This window comes from Nicotiana attenuata, unplaced genomic scaffold (assembly GCF_001879085.1).
Source record: "Nicotiana attenuata strain UT unplaced genomic scaffold, NIATTr2, whole genome shotgun sequence".
In the NCBI taxonomy this organism is placed as follows: Eukaryota; Viridiplantae; Streptophyta; class Magnoliopsida; order Solanales; family Solanaceae; genus Nicotiana; species Nicotiana attenuata.
The window spans coordinates 608,082-632,001 of NW_017670366.1; the positions used below are offsets into that span (position 1 = coordinate 608,082).

At 37.1% G+C, this 23,920-nt stretch overlaps 1 protein-coding gene across 1 annotated transcript; it reads left to right on the forward strand.

The window, feature by feature from the left end:
- Positions 1-211: 211 nt before the first annotated feature.
- Positions 212-23,920, forward strand: LOC109238445 (nuclear cap-binding protein subunit 1). The gene is made up of 19 exons (XM_019404918.1): positions 212-468; positions 594-653; positions 1,989-2,045; positions 2,965-3,036; positions 5,067-5,129; positions 5,865-6,041; positions 6,974-7,105; positions 7,712-7,778; positions 10,438-10,637; positions 11,089-11,159; positions 11,357-11,441; positions 16,759-16,827; positions 16,972-17,090; positions 17,212-17,350; positions 19,029-19,526; positions 22,263-22,562; positions 22,671-22,846; positions 22,970-23,081; positions 23,439-23,920. The coding sequence occupies exons 1-19, from the start codon at positions 385-387 to the stop codon at positions 23,544-23,546; spliced, it is 2,589 nt and encodes an 862-aa protein (XP_019260463.1). The 5' UTR covers positions 212-384; the 3' UTR covers positions 23,547-23,920.

Consider the following 23,920-nt stretch of genomic DNA (forward strand, 5'->3'; position numbering starts at 1 on the left):
TTATGGAACCAATTTTTATGCTATGTTATAATATATATTTTCTATAACAACACTTGGCTGTAACAACCAAAAATATCTGGAACAAATGAGAGAGGTTTGATTGTGCAATATTTTAAAATTCAAATATTTTATTGTGTTAAGAGGTATTTTCAAATGAGCTTTTGGTCCAAACGGGACCTTGGATGGAGCTGGACCGGGTCGGCTATTTCAGGTCTTTCGCATAAGGATTTTGGTTAGTTGTAAGAAGGGTATATGGGAGTGACGAGAATTTACTGAGGACCAGAGGCAGAAGCGCAAAACCCTGCCTTCCACTTCAATTCACTCGCCTTCTTCTGCATCCACTCGGCATCGTCGCCATTCATTGTTGTAATTGTAAAAAAAGGAATGAGCAGTTGGAAGAGCTTGCTTTTGCGACTCGGCGAGAAGTGCCCTGAGTACGCCGGAAATGCCGACTTCAAAGACCAAATTGTCAGTACACAACTTGCTCTTCTCTGAACTATTGCTTTTTTTCCTAAGATGAATGTTGCTTTCACTTATTCTAACGGTTTTTCGAAGCTTGCTTTTTAAATCCTTATAATTTTGCGATATTGCAGGAGGCATGCTACAGTGCAGTTCGCCGAGAATTGGAGCATTCTGGAGATGATATTTTTCCCGTAAGATGTTATCCTATTCCACTTATTGCTCACTGTTGCTGTTTTTGGGTTTTCTTCTTCTTTTTTATAATGTAGAAAGCCCCTGTGAGTTAGTTGGCCCAACCCTAATTGTGCCCACTCATTAGTAAGTATGACCACACCTCCACTCTGCTCCCCCACTTAAATACCAAGATTCAGTTAGTAGCGGAACTGGTAAGGTGCACCTAACCCATCATACTTCATGCTCTGCGCCCTTATCACTCAGCCAAAGCCCCTGGGAGCCTGCCTCCGGTGGCGGAGCCAAGATTTTCACTGTGTGTGTTATATAAATATTTTTTTGTTACCTAGTTACAATGTGTAACTTTCGACGTTGACACCCTTGAATACATGTGGTTGTCTGCATCTTCTTGCTCATTGTTGTTGTTGTTTATCAAGTGCGAACCTAGTTTCTGATTCATCTGCTTTTCCCCTTGATAGTTTTTGCTCAATGTGTCAAATAGAGCATTATTTCTGTCTTAAGTAGTGTTGGGCAAAATTAGTGGTAATCAACCCTCTTTTTTAGACCACATGTAGGGGCTGGTGCGGGAGGGAAATTGAAAGGGTTCCTCCTTCCTGTAGCGACCAAACATGATATAACCTTAGAAAAGAAAAAAGAAAATGGTCTATGTGATTTTTCAATTCCTTCTCCTTAGGCTTGTTATATATGAAAATGTTCTTGCTCAGCTGAAAGGCGATGCTCCTGGTGGTTATCGTTGGTTCAAATAATAGTTAGATACTGATAAAATGGAGGAAGTTGGAATTTAATGCCGCTGGAACTGCAGTTGAGGTCCAAAGTCATTGCTTCAATATATTTAGAGCTGTTACATTTCGGAATATTTGGGTTCGCTTATAGCATCTTCAGTATAACATAAAAAGAATTTTTTTGATTAGTTTCTTATGTGTGTAGTGAACTGAACTCATAAAATGTCAACGCGTCCTCCATGTGGGGGTTCTACTAGTTGTGAGAAATTTTCTTGGCATGTTGCCCTGCTTTATAATGCAGTGTTTTTGGCATTATGTTTTCATTGGGGTGTTTACATGTGATGTAGTCGGAGAACCCGTCTTTGCAGCTATCTCTATAATGTATCCAGTCACTCCCTTTATTTATGAAGAGTAACCCCCCCCCACCCCCCCCCCCAAAAAAAAAAAAAAAAGAACTCGCATTGCCTAAGAGTTGTTATTTCAGTCAAATCTTTGCACTATTGCTTTCACTAATTAAGAGAGATCAAGTTTATGCTTCCAAGGAGGCTTATTGATATGGGTTGCTACTCCTGAGTTGTGTGCTAAATATGTGCTTTCTTGCCTATACCTTGGCAGTTCCTTCTCCAGTGTGCTGAGCAATTGCCTCACAAGATTCCTCTGTATGGAACGCTGGTAGGTTTTCTTCTGACGCCCTTTTCTCGTTCGAGTTCCCTTTAGTTCATGTTTTTTCCTGTTTCTTTCTTATTTTCTATCCTCTTACCTTTCTTCTTCACATACCTGTGAATGTATATGTGGTGATGCCGGATAGGCAATTGATAGTAAAAATATTTTTAATAAAAGCAACACTGGTTCAGCATTTCACAATTGAAGCTTAAGAAATATGTGCAGCTGATAGTCTTTGAAACTCTTTTCAGTAAGGCTCAAGGTTCTTTTGACATTACCTAATTTTATTCTTCTTATTAGGAGTAGACATATCGTAGATGAATCAGGAACATGATTCGATGGGAGAATATATTTAGGATCTAGTATCATTTAAACAGATTCTTGTTTTTGAGATGGGACGTAGGCAAACTTTACATTGTTACTATATCTCTTCTCATATATTTTCTTATCAATACAATACAGTGGAGCAAAGAATATGTATAGACCATTACTAAATAATCTGTACAGGTTTTGCGCCTTATTGTTTTTTGCTACACTTATATTAGGTGTTGTGCTTGCCAGGAGTCCTTTTGGTGTTGTTGGAAACTTGTATGTTACTATACGGCTATGTGAAATTTAGGGAACTTCTAGTTTTGTAAATCCCATTAATTGTCTTACAAGTCAAGATCACTGAGCATTGGAAAGAAATGGTTTTCAAATAGAGCAAAAAGGATGTAGAAGATTAATACAATTGACTTAAGTAACTTTAGGTGAGGCATATATAATTTTGATTGATCGATTGAATTATTGGGGTATTTTTCATTTCATGTTTGTTAGTTCCGCATACTAATGGTTTTTCTGTTTCCTTTTAACTATTTAGTAATCTTTCTGTCTCTTCTTCTTAGTCTTCTCCTTCTCTCCGCCTCTTACCATGTCTGTCCATCTGCAGGTAGGCCTTTTGAATTTGGAAAATGAGGAATTTGTCGCGAAATTAGTGGAGAATGCTCAAATTAATTTACAGGTCAGCAAGCCCCAACATTTGATTATTTTTGTATACATTGGGAAGAGAGTGACCTTACCTTCTTAAAAAAAGTTTGCTGATAAGGGAAAATTGGTCTTCTTTATCTTGTTTTTACATCTTATATCTGTTTTTATAAGTGAAAGGTGGTCTTCTTTATCTTGTTCTTTATCTTTACTCCATATCTGATATTGCAAACAGGTCTTTTTATCCTGTGGTTATCTGTTATATTTTTGTTCATTAGTTTTGCACTACTAAAACAACTTGCCAACTCATCTGGATTCTTTTTTTTAAATTTTTGCTGCTTTCACTAGTAATACAGCAAACCGGTGCTTAAAATATTTAGAATATGGTATATTGACTGCCTCATGTGGGTAGTGCAGAAAGCAACTTTGTTATATTATATAATCAATTAGGAACTATGGAAATAAAAGAAGGTCTTCAAGACCGAGAGAGATATGATGAGCACGAAGAGCTCAATTTTGTTTTAACTTATAGTTTAGGTATAAAGAGGAGATTCCTTTTTGTATCCACAACTACTATAAGTTAAACAAAACTGAGCTCTTTGTGCTCGTCATATCTCTCTCAGTCTTGAAGACGTTCTTTTATTTCTATAGTTCCTAATTGATTATAGAATATAACAAAGTTGTTTCATGCACTACTCTATTCTCTTTGTTCTCCAACTAACTACTGCATTTGCCACTAGTCTGGCTTTTCTCACCGAACATATTTGACACCCCCCCAAAGACCAAACAACAACACACACACGGCCCTCTCTCTATATAAACAAGGATAGACAAGCATCTCTACTTTTAAGTTGAGTTGAATAAACATTATGGATCACAAGCCTAAGGTTATATTTTGACTTGCAAATGTTGACACCATTACTTGTACCTAATTTAATTCACAAGCAAGGATGACACTTGCAGACCTGAAAGTTGAGGATCTAGACTGTTTTTACTAGGGATGTTGTTTGACACCATTATTTGATCAGTTTTAGGCTTTTAGCCATTATGCTCTAGCTTTAGTATCTGCTAATCACATCCAACCTAAATATAAAATCTGGATTTATGTCAGATTCAGTTTTGCTTTATTGCCTATGCAATTAAGATGTTTGAATTAACCAAGTTGTCTCTTGCTTGCCCATGGATTCAGTGGTAGTTTGAAATGTTGTCCTATTCTGTGGTGTATCATTGATATGGGTCTGGTACGGGTTGCCCAACTCCTAGCTCACTCGGAGATGAATTCTACTCTGTGTTGATGATCTACGTGTTGTGCAAAATCTAGGTCATTAACCCTATTTAACTAGTGTCTAAATGTTTTGGGTTCACAGATTGAAGAGAAGGGTTAACAAGGAAAAAGATGTTTAGTGGTTTCATAATGCTGGTAAAAGGATAATAATTTTCACAGAGAAAAGTATAATGCCTTCTAGGTGTATCTTCTGGAAGATTTTAGTGGAACTATAGATCACTTATCAGAAGATCTGAAGAGAACGTGATTAAAATTGTTTTAATATGTTTGAAAAGGCTCGCTTGCACATGACATATAAAAGAATGGAATAACTACATTGAACAATATAGGCTTATATTCTTTTGTTAGAGAAAAAGACAGTAGTAGAGGAAAGAAAATGCTAAAACCTTAATTTAGTAAAGTCTTAAGTAAAAAAAGTTTAGGTACTGCGGGTATTCTGGTAGAAATATTTTCTTGGACCGCCAAATTTGAATTTATCTCACATTTTCTGTTTCTTATATTTACTAAAGCTAGCTTTGGACGTTGAAACCACCACAGAAATAGTCGGGTTGAAACGTGAATTTGTGATTTTACTGTTTGTATCAAGTGTCAGTGCTGTAAAGTAACTGGATCAACTGTGATTAGTTTTGGTGCTTAGAGAATTCTGTTGTTTATATGCTTTTGGTATTTCCATCGCTTTGTGGAAGAAGGGGTATGAGAGAGAAGTTAGAGGAAGTTCCATCAATGTTAATTTTGTAATCAACAGGATCCGTTCGACAATTGCTGTTTTTCCTTTGTTTCAGGATGCCTTGGAGACTGGAAAGTGCAACAGGATCCGTATATTGATGAGGTTTCTGACTGTTTTGGTATGTCCAAGAAATCTGCCTCCTTTGATTTTTTCATGATCTATTCCAATTCCAGCTAAGTCCTCTGAAGTTTTTCTATTCTGTTTCTATTTGAGTTCGAAAACTAAGTAGTCTGAGAGCAGGGCGTTTGGTCGCCTTTTGGTTAAGGTGTGGAGATATTTCGAAAAGAATGGAAGTATGCATAAAGTACATTTACTTTAGTTATCATCTATAGTTCTGATCTTTGTTAGAAATTATGCCACCACCACCACCACCACCACCAACATACCCAGTATTATCCCACACCATGGGGTTTGGGGAAGGTAGTGTGTACGCAGACCTTACCCCTACCTTGTGAGGATAGAGAGGCTGTTTCCAATAGACCCTCGGCAAATATTGTAATGTTGAGAGTGGGATTTGAACCCACTGAGACATTATGCCAGCATTCAGAAAATTCCTCGAGACCAAGTTCATTAATAACCATAATTTGCATCCTTCCCTTTTTCTGCAATTTTGTTTTGATTTTACTCTGGCAATTAGGACCGGGTAACTAACATCATGTAACATTCGTACATTAAATTGAGTTCATTTCCTTTTTCACTCATTCTCTGTTTAACCTGCAACCTTGCATCACATTTGTTCGTGCCTTCACAGATAATTTTGGGTATAATCTGATGTAGCGAGTCAATTGATAGACAAAATCGTTTTTTGTAGTTTCAGTTATTACTGATTCTAATACATGGTTTCTGTGGTTAGATGTGCAGCAAAGTTATCCAACCGAGTGCATTAGTGGTTATTTTCGAATGTTTATTATCATCTGCAGCGACTACTGTGGATGAGGAAAAAGGGATTCCCTCTTGGCAAGCACGTGCTGACTTTTATATAACTTGTATTTTATCATGCCTTCCTTGGGGTGGAGCTGAACTTGTTGAGGTAACAATATGCATTTGATATAAATACCAAAACTTGACAATTCTTGCCTGCAATTTCCTGATAAGCTTTTTTTTTTCCTGCTTCTACTTTTTCTGGTTACCTTCTTCTTTTATTTTTCTTTCACGAATCCGAGCAACAAAAGCATGAATCTTAGTGAATTCTTGGTAGCAAGGCCATTATGCCACTTTATTATGTTGCCACCCAAAATTGTAACTAAAATATTGAACTGCACGTGTTGGGTTGGACTGATTGGCAATATAGAAGGAAATTAGGGAACTTTATCCCCAGAAAAGGAGATAGGTAAAAGATTTAAGGCAGCATCCGCAATTAGTTTGGTGTTGAGGCACAGTTGATTGATCTCAGAATTAAGACATCTGTTAAAAGGTGCAAAATGTGGTAATGCTTTTCCTTTTCTGTTGCTTACAGTAGTTAGTTAATTACAGTAGTGTCGCCGTGTTTCAGATTTCAACACATTAGTGAGTTCATTACACATTGAGTCTCTCTCTCTCTCTCTGGAAATGGTAAAGTTTTCATTAAACATCGAGTTAGGCCTATATTGTTGCTTTATGCATTTATACTGCATAAAGTCATCATCATGAAGGCCCTGAAGCTTGTGCGTCAACTTATATTTGTATTATTTAATTTTCTTTTGTATGGTTCCTACAGTCAATATACTTTTTTTAATTACGAGGAATTAAGACAGAATAATTCAACGTGTCATGGTGATTGTCAACCATTTTGGTTTTTCTGTTTTCTCATGGATTTTGGGTTTTCAATACGTCTGTATATCTTTTCTGAGGTTATACTTGTGGTTCTTTTTAAGTTTCATATGCGTCATTTTTTTCCTCTCTTAATCATATGCATGTTTTTTCTCATTTACTTTGTTTTTCTCACATAAATCTGAATTATCTACCTCTCATGTCAATTTTCAGCAAGTTCCTGAGGAGATTGAAAGGGTTATGGTTGGAGTAGAAGCCTATTTAAGTATTCGAAAACGTGTATCTGACGCTGGGTTTTCTGTCTTTGAGGATATTGAAGAAACCAATAATGCTGTCAATGAGAAGGTATATTAGTAATAGATTTGAAAACTTTCCCTTTTAAGTTATACTAGCTTGTTCCTTTGCACTGTCGGCTCTAATTTTCTTTTATCCCAGGATAGAGGATAGGAATGTGAAAGAAGAGCAAAGTTTATTTCGTCACTACGAGACTCAGCTTATTTATTTTAAAGACCTTGCATCATATAGCTTATGTAACACAGTCATGGACATTTGTAGCATAGAGACAAAAGTTTAAGATTAGTGGGCAGACATGAATTTCTTCTCTATGTACTTAGCCCACGAGGAAGTACAATTATCACTATCAAACACACCAGCATGGTGTTTAATTATTGTCAGTGGCCAGTTTGAGTCAACTTGAGTGTGCAGCCTTGGCTTTTGTGTCTGTGCTTTCTAGTATATAACAGGTAGTTTCCACTTGTGACCCTTGATGGGTTGTCATATCATCGATTGGATGGACTTGACTGATAGAAAGAAATTGCTAAACATGAGAGATATTTAAGATAAACTTAGTGAAGATTGCTCTTTAATCAGAATAGTTTTTTGTTTTTTCCCTATTATTATTTATATGCAGTTATGTTTGTACTATTAAGAGTTGAAATGTTTGATTTACAGGATTTCTTGGAGGATTTGTGGTCTCGAGTTCAAGATCTTTCTAGTAGAGAGTGGAAACTTGATAGTGGTATTTGTACTTTCCATTAATTTTAAAATTGTTCTGATCCTTTCCACTGTCACCATTACAAACTGTTCCTATTTTGACAAAGAAAAACTGCCTCTCTTCTGCTCCAAAGAAGGCAAAACACTTACGTAAGAATGGTAGGTGAATTAATGACTATATATCATCCATTGCTATTTTTCTCTAAATAACAAATTAACAAACATAAATTTAAAATCCTGTAGGGATGTATAATGAGCTGAGCTGAGCAAATTTTAGACTCAATCTAGTTGATTCTATCCAAACGGGATCTCAGCTAAGGCTTGATAGAGCCACCATTTAGCAGGTTTGATCTCGCATGCCAATTTGTTCAGGCTCGGGATAGACTCTGAAAGGTATGCGAAAGGAAGCAATTCAGTGGACAAAGTTGTGTGTAGTGAAGGCAGCATGGGCAGAGGAAGCATACACGCAGTGGAGGCAGCAGCCGACACTGTGAAATCCCTTGGGGGAGGGAGCAGCGGACTAGCAGTTGTAGAACACGGAGCAGAATCTCGTGTCGCGAAGCTCTGTATTCCATAGATTGGAAGCCAAATGGCCAGTGAGATCTGAGCTAAACCTAAGAGATGAGAGGACTTTGGGTTAAGGCTCGAGATGGATGATGTTTTGGTCTTGAGAGGAGAGATTCGAATTTCAATCTTGGAAACTCTTGCTACACATCTCTTTCTATATATTTATGAAAATCTAATAGGATGGGAATATTATATATATATATATATATATATATATATATATATATATATATATATTAAAAAAAGAGAAGACAAGGACCAGATTGGTTTCCTAGCCTTTCGAGCATATCATAGCCGTTAGAATGTCCCACATTGGTGAGGGAATATGTTGTTGTCTCCTTATATATTCTTGGGCAATTCTCACTTTATGAGTTGCAGTTGAGATTTCGTTAGGTTCAAGATCCATTTTCTCTAATTTTTTTTTCTCCTTGTCTCTTTTTGGTGCCCCATGTAGTTCCTGTTTGTATGGAAGATTGTCTTTTGTGGGGAAGCATGCAAGTTTTTTACTTTTTGTATACTACTTATATACGAGAGATTTTCTCACTAAATAAAATTATTTACCTTATAATCTAAGTTGTTCCGACACGGTAGTTTAGGTGCGGCACCCGTGTTGACACGATACTAGTATGGGTGTGCGATGGGATCTGTACCGGTTTTGGTCAAACAATTTTGGGTACTTTGACCACGAAGGACGGAAAAATTCGAGACGAGATACAATTTGATTCCTGAAATCAAAACCAAAACTAAATTTGAAGAAAATAACATACATTATCTAGGAAATTAATCCTTACTTATCTACAACTTGAGAATAAAAAAGAAATCCACACTTTACGAGCTATACGTAAGTATTCCACAAAATTTCTCATAATTTAGAGATATTTCTATATTTTTATTTTTCGAATTATTTTTAGCTAGATCTCCGCACCTGTATCCATACTAGGATTCGTATCCCCAAATCTTAGAATTTTCATCTCGAAGGATCTGACCTCTAGAGTCTAGATCTGCACCCGTGTCGGACACCCACACCCGTGTTCGAGCAACTTAGCTTATAATATTAAAAAAGTCAAATTTTGCATGGTATTAATGCTAGATTCATTTCTATATCTGATTTACCCAATGCTGTGCCCCATGATATATTGTCCACACTCCAGTTGCCAAGCCTGGATGTGCTAGAGGGGTGTTAGAATGTCCCACATCAAGGAGGGAATTCATTGCCTCCTTGTATAGTTTTATTGGACAATCTTCACCTCATGCGCTATTTTTTTAAGGTGGAGTTAGGCCATGGTCCATTTCTTACAATAGGGTTTAAGATATGCTTGCATTCATATTTGAGCCTCATGAGCTTGGGTGGGAGCTGAACTGAGCCGAGCCTAAATCAAGCTGTGCCAGGTTGTTTGGTGAATAGTTTTGGGAAACAACCACAACCCTTGCATTAAGGTAGGCTGCCTACATTACTCCCGGGGTGCGGTCCTTCCTCGGACCCTGCGTTCAACAGGATGCTTTCTACATTGCGTTGCCCTTTTTGTACCCTTACTCCCGTCAATGAGTAAAACTTGTAAATTGGAATCAATACAGACTTAGCTAAAGACAGAGCACAATGAAAGAAAAAGATCCACATAAGTGATACTTATTAGTTAGGAGTAGGCTTTAAATTTGTTAGAGAACTTTTAATATTATATGGTTTTCAGTATATATATATAAAACTTATTTTCACTACTACTATTATTTTATTTTGGCATGATGATGATATGGGTTGAGCTTAAAGAAAGAAGTTAAGATTCACATCGCCGATCCCAACTTTGTTTGGGACTGAGGCGCAGTTGTTGTTGTTGGTGTTTCTTTTTTGATGACCGAGAAGTCCGTCCAGGATCAACCCTTAGGACCAACCGCAACCTTCGAAATTCGAGGATAATGCGCCTGCTGTTATACTGTTCTCGCTTGATTGTGGGACTTGTGACTTAGGTCATAGATTCAAATCTCGCATCATGTGAACTAAGCTATTAGTGCATGTTTTTGCAGTTCATTTTTCTCTTTCCCATTTCGAAGTTAATGTTGAAAGTGTGACATTTTATCTTGTCTAACTTCTTTTTTTTTTTTTTTTTGTTTGGGAAAACTAGTTCCCAGACCGCACCTCTCTTTTGAGGCACAATTGGTTGCTGGAAAGTCTCATGATTTGGCTCCACTAAGCTGCCCCGAGCAACCAGGTCCTTCTGGAGTTTTATCTGGAATTGCCTTCGGTAGACAAAAGCACGAAGCTGAGTTAAAATATCCTCAGAGGATAAGGAGGCTTAATATATTTCCATCAAATAAAACTGAGGTAATTGATTATTTTATATTGTGATGCTTAAATTGATCCTAGCGAAGGAAAACATGATGGCTGATTCACTCATAGAGCTTTGAATTTGCATATATCCAGCCATCCATGCATATTAGATATCATGAAGTTCTTATTTTGTTATATGTCCTGTGGTTGTGCTACCTGTTTTCCCTAGAATTCCCTTGCTCTACTTCCTCATCCTCCTCTCAGGAAATTTCCCCCCTATTGTCACAATTTATCTTTTATGTAGTGTAATTTTAGGGATTAAAGTGGTTTAATTGCTACTATAGAGCATGCATGTTGGGATTAGTCAATGCTAGTTGGTTTCTATGAATAGATGGCTTATGCCGAGGATATTTTGTTTGACGGTTGTACTGACTATTGGGGATGAGTTACTCTAACTTATTATTTTTACTTGCTCATCTTGCCTATTCTTTTTGTTGTTTTCCAGGATATTCAACCCATTGATCGCTTTGTTGTGGAAGAGTATTTGTTGGATGTGCTTTTATTCTTGAATGGATGGTTTGTTGACTCTCCCAATCTTGGTTCCTTTAATTTTAAGAAGGATTTCTGTTTCATTTGTTGTGTTTGGGTTTAGGGTTTAATATTACAGGTGCCCTTGTGTGTCTATGCTGCACCTAGTCGCTATGTGCCTTTGTAGTATCTGCTGAATTCGACGAGTTTTCTTATTCCTTTTCTTTTCGGTTTATGCAAGCTAGTCGAAAGGAATGCACTTCATACATGGTTGGGCTGCCTGTACCATTCAGATATGAATATCTTATGGCTGAGACAATATTCTCTCAGGTAAGAACTGATGCACTTGCTTACTTAATAATTGACTTCTTTGTCCCATGATGTGTATATCTTTTCCATCGATTTGATATGGCATTCGGCATATAAAATGAAGACATGTTGTAGGTGTTAGTATTAGAAATTAGTAGACTTTATCGGTGTTATTTCCCTTCCTTCATAACTCCTCTCTCTCTCTCTCTCTCTCTCTCTGTCTCTCCCTCTCTCTCTCTCTCTCTTTATATTCTATTCTACTATTCTATAAGTGGGAGTTAAGCAGCTCCCCATCAAAATGCTAGCTTATGGTCAGAAAATTCATTATGTGAGCATTCTGGTGATTTTGGATTACTTTTGTGCATTACTTGATTGTTCTCTGTCTTTAATGCTTTCTTGTGGACCAGAAATGACGGAATAAACCAGGAATTTTTCGTTCAAAAGTTAACTACGACCTGCTTTTTCCAATATGGGCCCGGGAGGGTGTTTCTGTAAATGTCTTAAAATGCAGCAATGTTATTGGCCAGAAAACTGCTTTACTGTAGCTGTCATACAAATGTTTTGGTTTCTTGACCAGTTTACCCCATTGCTCACTTCATCTCTATCCTTTCTTACACAATCAGTTTCTCTCCCCCCCAACTGAATTTCCTCACCTGGACTGTGTCCTCCACCCCATTATTTAGCTCTGCACTTCAATTATTTTAGCTTACTGTTGCTGATTACTTATCAGCTATTTTTTTGATTGCCAACAAAACAAAAACCAAGTTTCTTCCCTTTTTGCTCTTTTGAATTTATTTGCTAGGACGTAGGATAAACAAACTATAAGAAAAAGAAGAAGAAAAGGTAAACAAATTCTAAAGATTGTTAAAAATGTCAAACAAAGCTCACTTGTTTTCTCATCAACAATTATATTTTCATGTATTTGCCTGTCACCAGATTTACATATCGTTCTACTTTTAGCATGACGCTGGCTACGAATTATTTTGGACAACTTTGTTGCATTTGAAATGTTTCTTTAAGTAATTCACTTAACTTTATCCTTAGAGAGATGGCAGAGGAAGGAGACAAATATTGATTATGTGGCAAGCAAAAGTAGAAAATACATGAAACAATGAAAAAATAGCTTAAAAATTAGAAGATGAAACTTATGAACTAATTACTATCAGAAACTTATTGGTGTCTCTTTCTCGATTTTCCCTGAAAATTACTGTGCCCTTATCAGTGGATTTTACCCCAGCTGTTTTACTTTATACAATTAAATATATACAGCTAAAAGGATGAGAGAGTCATATCAAATATACACATATACGCCTTAAAGAATTGTGTTAATAATTGTATTAATTGTTCGTAAGGAAAAACGGGAGGAAATGAGTGTTTCAAAATTTAGTTCGACTTGCTCTAGAATTATGTCATTAAAATGCTGAAGTAAAATAATTGAATGCCTATGAAGGTAATGACATTCCCCAGCGACTTGCTGAAATTAACATTGAAATACAAAATGTAGAATGATATTTTTGATGGGGTGGATAACAATGACTTGGTTAGTGATGTCCAGCTCAGTCTCATTTCCGATTATAACAATTGAATAATGTTATGATTCATGCTCTACCTAATCCAACCTTTTCTAACGCGAGCTTGGTGAATTTAGTCATGATGTATCAAAGAAGCAAGAAGAAATATGCTTCTAAGTGAAAACACATTCAATAAAAAATTACAAAAAGAAAACTTGTCTCGCATGAATATTGAAAAAGAATATCTTATATTTAGCAGTTCCTATTCATGTATTAGAATGTACTTAACCACTCGACAACTCTATCGTAAAGGAATATGTTGCCTTGACATTAACTTCAGTTCCCTGATAATTGTAAACTAAAGCTGCGATTAATTTTTTTAATCATACATAAATATGCAAAAAATAGAATTAGTCCATTTCATAACTTGGTTTGTGTTATATCTCTCTAATTAAGCTTGGGCCCGTGCTAGCTTCACAACAATAACAACAACAAGTCCAGTATAATCGCACATAGTGGGGTCTGGGGTAGTGTGTACACAACCTTACCCCTACTTTGTGGAGATAGCGAGGCTATATCCAATAGACCCTTGGCTCAAAGAAGTATAAGCACCACGTTAAAGAAGAGAAAAACAAGAACCGCAACAGTGAGAAGTCATGTAAAAGCAGCACAAATAACAACCAAATAATCATGTGACCGCAATGAAAGAAATGACAGGTAGTTATAGAAATCTAATGCCAACAGAATACTAAAGTACGTACTAATACTACCGGTATGATAGGGGGAACACTAAACTAACTACCCTACTACCCTAATGTTCGACCTCCACACCTTCTATCAAGGGTCATGTCCTCGGTCAGCTGAAGCTGCGCCATGTTTTGCCTAATCACCTCACCCCAATTCTTCTTCGGCGTACCTCTGCCTCTCCTTACGCCTTCCAGTGCCAACCTCTCACACCTCCTGACCAAAGCGCCTGTGCGCGGCCTCCTTACATGTCCAAACCATCTAAGCCTCGCTTCACTCATCTTGTCCTCAATTGAGGCCACACCCACGTGCTAACTTCACCTAGTTTATATAAAGGTAACCTTGAATTTTCTCCTAGTGACAAGTTTGGTTTTTCTGCCAGTGGTGTTGTCAGCCTGTCACCTTGCTCTCTGTATGCTCTTGCTAATTCATGAATAGTTTATACTCACATCTCAACCGAAACCAAATGTGCACCACTTTGAATCTAACCAATGTCCTAAACAAATGTTGAAGCTTTTTGCCTATGGTACACAACAAATTCATGTGTCATCAACACCTACGCAAACCCCCCAGAATAAAGCTAGTGCCTCCGTCACAATAAAAAGAATAGTAACGGAGACGACCTGTCTCTTTGTCTTATCGCTTTAGCTGCCAAAAGATGTGCAAAAAGTGCCACTCGAAGTAATGGAAATATTTTCCGTGTAACTGCAAGTTTTCTGTCCAATTTCTCCATTTCTGTCCAATCCATTCTTCCAAGCATGTAAAACAGAAAATGCTGAGTAACATTTCCTTCTCAATATCCAATTTGCATAACACTCCCAGCTCTACTTTTTAATCTTGATTCCTCTAATTCATTTACTTTCAAGAATGTCTGTGATTGTTCTTCCTCCAAAACATGCATTTCCAGAGTTGGAAAATACATTGTCTATAGCTGTTTTGAGCCATTTTGGATATAATATAATTATTTTATTGATGTAAACCAGTCTTCCTTGAAACTAGCACAATAAAGCACGAATAAGAATCTTCTCAGATGACCCATATATTGGAGTTAATTAAGGCATTCCATGACATCCTTTTCTGTTATATCTCAGCTCCGATGGAAAAATGTATGGAGCAAAGCCCTCTTGTCATCTGCCTTATCTCCTAAATAGCTCTTTACTCCTCTTTTATTCTTCCCTGTCCAATTCCCTCTGTGAATACCTTTCAAGTAGAGTGGTGGAATTGTATCCTATCTGGGATTGGTCTCTGTCATGTCCTTTATAGAGCTTATATAGAAATGTACCACTCCTCCAGAATTTTATGGTCCTCTTAAATATTGATTTATCAACTTGTGACTTCTCAATGAGTTTGAATGTTTTACGGATAATAGCCATTTTGTGGAGGAATCTAGTTTTGCTATCCTTTTCCTTCAACCATTTCATTCTTGATTTTTGTCTCAAACACCTCTTTGGCACCAATGTGACAATGTTCTCTCCAACTGCCCTTTTAACCCCTTTCTCCTTGTGCATTGTTCCCCCATCTCTTTTTTTCCTTGCCCATGTAATTCATCATACTATTTTCCATCATTTAAAATATTTTCGCACTTGCAATTCTTTTAAGTCATTACCAATGATTTCATTTGACTACCAGTGCGCTTTCCAGTCTTCTTGATGCTGGTAGCTCGTCCACCAATTTTTTAGTCTCTTCTTGAGTCTTGCATGTATTTCCAATCTAAAGGAGGTGGCCTAGCGGTTTGAAGACCTGGAGTCACTACCCTGTAACCAAGGTTCAAATTTCAACAGGGGTGACACTAGGTAAAATTCTTCTCTTTACCCAAACATTGATGGACAGATTACGACAAAACCCAAATAAAATCCAAATAAAATCTTATGAGGAACCCCATGGATTAGGGGAGCACACTTCCATTGTGGGAAAAAACCCTAATAAAATCTTAAGAGGTTGGTTCCCTGCGGCCTGCACCACACGCGCCATGACATGTCCATTATATATAAAATAAATCAAAATCTAAAGGGGCTAATTCCCCTGCTCTTGCACCACAATTCAGTACTATCGAGTTCTGAGCGGATCCTGGTTTTGGTTAAGTTGCTAAAATGAGAGCGAGCTTTTCTTCCCTTTCTGCATAAACCGTGATGCTATAGCATGGCAAATCTCGTGATATTACCTTGCACCTGATAGTGGGAAATCAATGTTCATGTTTGTTAATCTTTTATATTTAGAGACAAAGGAAGTACATTGTTGTGAATAAGTAGAAGTTCAAAAGTAGAGCTGTGCTTGAGTAACACACCTCGTGTCTGAATCAACAAAGTATTTGAAAAACGCAGTTTAACATGTTCTCTAGATTATAAATAAAGAAGGAAGCAGAATATCTTTTCTCAAAATTTAGTCGCATTAGAAGATAAAAGTGGTGAAATTTGTGTGTTCTTCTATTTTGCATTAGAGGATAGCTGTAAGAACCGCATTATACGATGCATCAACTTGTCGGACAGAATATTGTGATATCAAGTGCATATATGAGCTCCTCATGCTGGACCATTGCAAGATGTTAAGAAGTCAGGAAGTTTTAGTGATATTTTAATAACTGGGATCCGATGTCCAGGGTATCTGCTCGGAACTTCATTTGATGCACATTTGGATTAAGGAATGTTTGTTATAGCCTTGGCTTTCTCATCTCTTGCTCTCAGAAGAGTAATATATATATATATATATATCTTTGTGCGTCTGTTCTATACCTACAGACCTTAACTCTGAGAAACCATATCTATAGGCGCTTCTTGAAAATATCGTTTTTGATGGTCATCAACCTGAACTGGCAGAGTTGAACCTAATGTTAGGATGAACGACATGTATTTGATTTATTTATTCTCGTAATTTTCTTTTTTTCTTTTTGTTGGGGGAACTAAATTGCAGGGGTTAAGTTTTGCCATAACCATAGCAGGTTATACAAGAATTGGAACCTTATTATGGATGGAGCATGTTCTCAGTTTACGTTTTATTGCTTCGAATTGTTCCTTGCTTCATCATTGATGCCATGATAACATTATGGGGCTTCTTCTTCATCTCTCCTAATATCTTTTAGTTTGCAGCTTCTTCTGTTACCTCAACCGCCATTCAAACCGACATATTACACATTGGTTATCATCGATTTATGCAAGGTAACCCAACAACTTCTAGAGCTGTAAGCTTATTGTAAATTTGTTTCTGGAAATTCCCCTCGAGTGTTATGGAACTCAAAATTTTTCTAGTTAAAGATACTTCCACGGAAAAGCAAGTCTCTGACTGCATGTTTCTCTTTTTAGGCTCTGCCAGGGGCCTTTCCAGCGGTTGTAGCTGGGGCTGTCCGTGCTCTTTTTGATAAAATAGCAGATTTAGACATGGAATGCCGAACACGTCTCATCCTTTGGTTCTCACATCATTTGTAAGTTGAAATGCTACTCTTCTGAGGTGTTAATTCTAAATTAACTATTACCTTCTTCCATTATTGAGTTGTGTTTATGTACGGGCAGCGAGATCACTCTCTTTGAGATTTTGTCTTGCAGGTCAAACTTTCAATTTATCTGGCCATGGGAAGAATGGGCTCATGTGTTAGATCTGCCAAAATGGGCCCCACAGCGCGTGTTTGTTCAAGAGGTTTTGGAAAGAGAAGTCCGTCTTTCATATTGGGACAAAATCAAGCAGGTATCTGCTTAGATAATTTGCAATTCTTCCTCAGTTAGTTAAAAGAATGAAATTGGCTGATATTATGACAATACTAGGTAGCATAGATATCATTATGGGAGAAGTTGATCGTTGAAATGATAATTGATACAACAGAAATAGAAACTATCAATTCTTTTTCCAAATTGGAATCCTTAAAAGATCATATGGATGCTTTTCCCTATTTTGACTCTTGTATTAGGAATCACAATAGGTGTACTAGTAATTGTTTGGTTAGAAAGAGAAATATCTGCCGGAATACAACAACGTATCGGACCTGAATATGCTGGCCCTTTAGGAATTCTTCAAGCTCTAATGGAAAATTCCACCAGCTAATTGCATATTGATACTGAAAAACTTAATCTTGTCATTTAAGTTCTCAAATGAGTTATACCACACTACTGGTGTGCAGTAACAAGCTAGATGTTTGGCGCTTAAGTTATTTCAATGGCAATTGTGTTACCTGATTCTTGGAAAGAATGTCGCAGCAAGCACATATTTATATTTTCTCTTATTTTCTTGTGACCTTCAATAAATTGTCCTTTTTATTCTTTGCGTTCTTGGCAGAGAGCTGGAAGTTCCTTTGTAAAATAAGTAGATTTGAGAAGTACTTGAATACTTCACTCAGCAGGAAAAGAGGGCATACAATAAAGCTTTAAAAAAGTACCTTTAATTGGATTAGAATATTATGTGAACATATATTATTTCTTTCACATAATGTTTGGGGTAAAATTTTCCATTATTTTTGTGTGTACACTCTTCAAAGCAATAAAATTTAGAATTTGTTCTGAAGTGCTGCGAGACAAATGAATTAATTTGCTTGGTATGGTTCTTTGTTGTTTTTGGTGTCAATATGTAATGCAATCTTTGATTGCAAGTTACTCCCTCCGTCCCAGTTTATGTGACACTCTTTCCTTTTTAGTTTGTCCCTAAAAATACATCTTTCTATACTTAAAAACAATTCAACTTTAAACTTCCCATTTTACTTTGAATGAGATGATTTATAGCCACACAAATATCTATGGCTTTTTTTAGACCACAAGTTTCAATAGTCTTTCTTTCTTAAATTCTGTGCCCAAACAAACTACATCACATATTAATAGCTCAAAACAGTATTTTGTGAAATTGGTAGATGTTTGGCCTGTTTTGTTAACAGGTTCTTTTCGATGATCTAGGCAAAAGTTGACAAGATACATTCAAGATGAAAGTTTTGAGCAAAGAAATCCAATAATTGAATTGCATGAAGTAATAATGAATATTCGTTTGAGAATGTAATGCACTGGGTGCAGAGTATATTAGGTGATACTGCTGTTGCTTTTACTATAAGTATCAATTTATAAGTAATTATATTGTAAGTTCCAGTAAAAGGTGTATACTTAATGGATGTGTTCATTTAAATTCTGCACATGTATCCCATGTTTGCATTTTCTTTTATATGAGCTGCTAATTGAAGTACTGCATGAACATGTTTTTCTAGGAAAATATTTTAATAGAATCTGTGATTTTACCGCTATAACATTTGATAGGTTTTAGATGGAGTAAACACTAGAAAGAAGTTAGTGACGTAGTTCATTTTTTCTTGGGAAGAATTTAATCTATTTCCTTATGCTTCTTTAATGCAATTTTATTTAGATTTCTTCTTTCCCTCATTCTTCTACAGAGCATTGAGAACACCCCTGCTTTGGAGGAGTTACTTCCACCGAGAGGTGGACCACAGTTTAAATATAGTGCAGAAGATGGTACCGATCCAACTGAGCGTGCGCTCTCTGTAGAGCTGAAGGACATGGTGAAAGGTCGGAAATCTGCCCGGGAAATGATTTCCTGGGTAGAAGAAAATGTTTTTCCAGTCCATGGTTTTGATATCAGCCTCAGAGTTGTTGTTCAAACACTTCTTGACATTGGATCCAAAAGCTTTACTCATTTGATTACTGTCTTGGAGAGATATGGCCAAGTCATCGCAAAGATTTGTACTGATGATGATCAACAAGTTAAGCTGATTAGTGAAGTAAGTTCTTACTGGCAAAACAGCGCTCAAATGACAGCTATATCCATTGACCGGATGATGAGTTATCGGCTTATATCTAATTTGGCCATAGTGAGATGGGTTTTCTCTTCACCGAACCTTGATCGATTTCATGTCTCTGACAGTCCATGGGAGGTAAATCACCCGATTTAACTGGTGTGGATTCACTTTTTACGGGCATACTTATATTCATTCTCTTCTGAACTTTTTAAACGTATGTTCTCTTTGTAAAAACTTCACCCACTTTTTGTGCTGATGTGCTTAGTTTATTAGTTCTCCAGTCCAAGTAATGCATAAACCCCCCACCCCCCCGCCCCACATTTTTTTTTGTAAAGGTGAACCTTTTAAACTCCCTAAATGCATGGGGAACCTTATACACACCAGATATGAAGCGGAAGATCACTTAGGTTAGCTGGTACTTTGTGTAAGGGCTCGGGTGAACATGTCGACCATCTCCTTTTAGATTGTTGAGTAGTCTCGAGGTTATGGTGGGAAATTCTAAGATGGTTTGGAATGCTTTGAGTGATGTCGGACATCGTGAAAGAAGTAATTTCAATTAGAATTGTGGTAGACGGAGGAGAACACATAGGCCATGGAATGTTGTTACACTAGCACAATAGGGGAGTTTTTGAAGGTGTAGAAATGAGTTTTGTGCATTTGAGTAGCTTCTTACCCCTTATTTCTTTTTTGTGAAGCCATGAGGTTCCTTTATGTATATAAGATTAGATGTTCGTAGGAAACCATATCTTTGTGTAGGTTTTCTACTATTTGGTATACTTGTATATAGGCTTTTCCTGCCCAAACATTAATGATGTTTATTACTTTATCAAAAAACACAACCATCTGTAGCAAGTACCCCATGATTTCACCTTAGATTATTTTTAAGCTTAGAAGTGCATGACATTCCAATGTCATTAGTTACAAATAAAAATCAGAAAGATCTCCATTAGTGCAGCACATGTCATTACGCCAAATAAAAATAAAAATGCTAAAAAATTCTTCCTCATTCCACATAAGTTTCATTAGTTACTATTAACCCCAAAATAGTTTTTCTTTTGCCTAAGTACTTTCTTCTTCCCCTCTACCACTATCACTCTACTCCATTAAATTCTCTCTATCACAGCCTCCACCACCAATAAAATACCATCTAGATATACCATCATCTTTTTTGTTTTTTGTATGTTAAAGATTGGTTTTGCATTTGATCACGCTAGCGCGACAGAAAAGTATTCACAACAATTACTCCTCAGTCCCAAGTAAGTTGGGGCAGCTATATGCATTCATACTGACCGTGTTTTCTATTTAAATTCATCTCAAGTCAACAATATACAAAATAAAAATAAAACAAACTCTCCATGTTTCTTACTAACGGGGTTACTAAACTCCTTGATAGCATAGTTGCATAGGACCTAAAGTAAATGTATTAACATGACTATATAATCTTTTTCTTCCATTATGTTCTTCTTTTGCTAAGTCTGCATTAAGTCCAAGATATTGTGGGATTTACGAGATAACTTCCTTGCATGTGATTTTAGGTCTTTGTCTCCTTTTAACACCTTGACTGACCATGGCTTCACACCTACGGACCGCTGCATCTGGAGGTCGCCATAGGACATGGCCAAACCATCTCAAGCAACCTTCTCTCATTTACCCTCAGTATCTGCTACTTGCACCTTCTGGCGAATGTGGTCAAAATAATCTTGTCTAATCTTGTACGACTAGACATCTATCTTAGCATCCGCATCTCTGGAACACTATCTTGTGTGTGTATTGGACTTTAGCATCCTAACATTCACTCCCATATAACATTGCAGGTCTTACAGCTACACAATAGAACTTACCTTTTCGTTGGCGTATTTGAATGTTATCTTCACAATTGGATTCATTCTATGGTTCTTTGTTTATGCGGTTTTAGTTTGAACATGTGATAGTAGATGTGAATGAAAACATTGGAATTCTTTTCTTTTGTGTGTGTGTGTTTTGATTTGTAGGACGTGATCCAGATTTTAGTGGTGGTAAAAATTCGGGAGGAAGGTTTAGCTTGTACTTGTTGAGGTCTTAGACCTGGAGGAGGATTTTGGAGTGGTTGAAATGGAGGAGCTGATGGTGGAGCAGGCAGTAGAGGAGGATGTGGAGCTGGTGGTGGGGTAGGTTGGGATGCTGCAGCTGGAGGGGTGTTGGAAGAGGTGGTGGCTTCATTGTGGGTGCTGAAGGGAGGTGTGCGCGGTGAAATAGCAGTATTTTTTAAAAAAAGAAAAAGAAAAAGGAAGAAAATGATAAAATGAAGAGGATCTAGACCCTTGGATCATCATTTGGTCAAATCTGGACCGTTGAATTCCTTTTAGATTTTTTTTTTTTTTTACTTTTAGCCTTTCAAGCACAAGAAAAGCTGGGATAATCGTGCCTGAAACATGGTGGAATTGTGGGTTCTAGCTGTGAAATTTTCAAAATTAAGGTGTGTAAAAGAAAATCCTGTGCAAATTCTTTTTATTTTGGCGGGTGTGAGGGCTGGTTTAATCCCCTTAGTCATACGTTTGAAGTTGATTCTATTGTGGGTTTTTCTGTTCCTGCTTTGGCAGGATTATTTCTTACTGTTCTCAATTCCCTTTTCCTGCATTTTTGTCTTTCTGCAGATCCGCTCTTAATTTTATGATCTTGAAGTGTGTTTGGCCATTACTGCGTTTGTGAGAAAATCTCCGTTCTATATTTTAAAGGAAACTTGCAACCTTTTGTCTTGTCTGAATATTGTGATATGCTTTGTGTCCTCTCTGCATTACTAGTTTTTTTTTCTCTTTGCCTTTGCAGCTCTGCTTTCTGCTTTGTTATGATATATTGTATTTGATCCATGACTAAGTGTTTGTGTGACTTTAGATCCTCAGGAATGCTGTCAGTAAGACGTATAATCGGATTTCTGATCTGAGGAAAGAGATTTCATCCCTTGAGAGAAGTGTTGTCTTGGCAGAAGAAGCTGCATCTAGAGCCAGAGATCAGTTGGATTCTGCGGAGTCTAAGCTGAGTATCATGGATGGGGAACCTGTTCTTGGTGAAAACCCCGTAAGAATAAAAAGGCTGAAGTCATATGCGGAAAAAGCAAAAGAGGAAGAGGTGTCTGTTCGTGAATCTTTAGAAGCAAAGGAAGCTCTTCTTGCTCGAGCAGTTGATGAAATTAAGGTATTTTATGTTGTGGTCATGGATATAGCAAAAGAAAAAAATCAACTTGTATAATTGGATCTGGAATGAGTGCTTAAAATGCTGCCAAAAATATGTGTGGTGTTACAGGTTTTGATCCTTTCATTGTATAAAGGCTTCTTGACTGCTTTAGCGGAACCCCTTAATGATGCATTCAGAGATGGAACCTTGCGGCCCTCTGGTCAGGCAGATGAGATGAACATTGACCTTGAAGATTCTTCTGTAATGGACTTGGACAAGGATGATGGTGGAAGACCTAAGAAAAGGTGGTGTATCCATTAATTATACCTCTTTATTGTGATGTAACTAGGACAAGGTTTTTGTGCTTATTCTGTTCTTTTCTTCTTTTTGCTTCTTAATTATTTTAATCTTGTGTTGGTGAGTTACAGTCATCCTAATGGGAGCAGAGAAATAAATGGCTATAATCTTGATGGAAAACAGCAATGGTGTTTATCAACTCTGGGTTACCTCAAGGCCTTCACCAGGCAATATGCTTCGGAGGTAAGTACTTGTCATCTAACAATTACCCTATCGGACCTACATTTGCTACCACTAGTTTTGTCTGCCAAAGTGATGGCGCCCTTTTCTTATAAAGAAAAATGGCTAGAGTTGTGGTGAAGAGTGAAAAGACCCTTTTATAAATAAAGAAAAATGCCTAGTGTTGCAGCGAAGAGTGAAAATAAAAGCAGAGGTTCAGCCTCGCAACTACTCAGAAGAATTCAGTAATCTGCAGCTAGATATCCGTCTAATATCACTGAGAGTGTGAATTACTCCCGTGCTGCAAACTCATGGACCTAACCGTTAGAGGTGCTTAACCTGATCTTTCTTTCTTTGTTTCATTTGTTTGGTGATCTGCAGATATGGCAGAATATTGAGAAGTTGGATGCTGAGGTACTAACTGAAGATGCTCATCCTCTATTTCGAAAAGCCATATACTGTGGCCTGCGAAGACCTTTGGATGAATGATATATAACTTGGTTGGCTTGCGCTTGATGTTTTTGATGAGTTATTCTCGGTGTATCATGAGTATTAGATTTTGTTATGTAGATTAGATGCTCATTTTAGTTGAATGTAAAAATAGTTGGACCAAAAGCAAACAACATTAGTAGGAAATATCGTGTATTTTTCGGACTGTAGAATTCCTTTCATTTCGGTCTAATTCAGGCAATATTTCCCGAATGATTTTGGATTACAAATGCATATTTATTCCTTCGTCTTGATTTATGACTAGTTATGCGACCTTCATGTGGGGTCATTGTTACACACTTACACATGTAAGACAAAGACCAAGTGTATTAAATGATGGGATAGGATGAAATGCTATGCGCATGTTTGGCTCA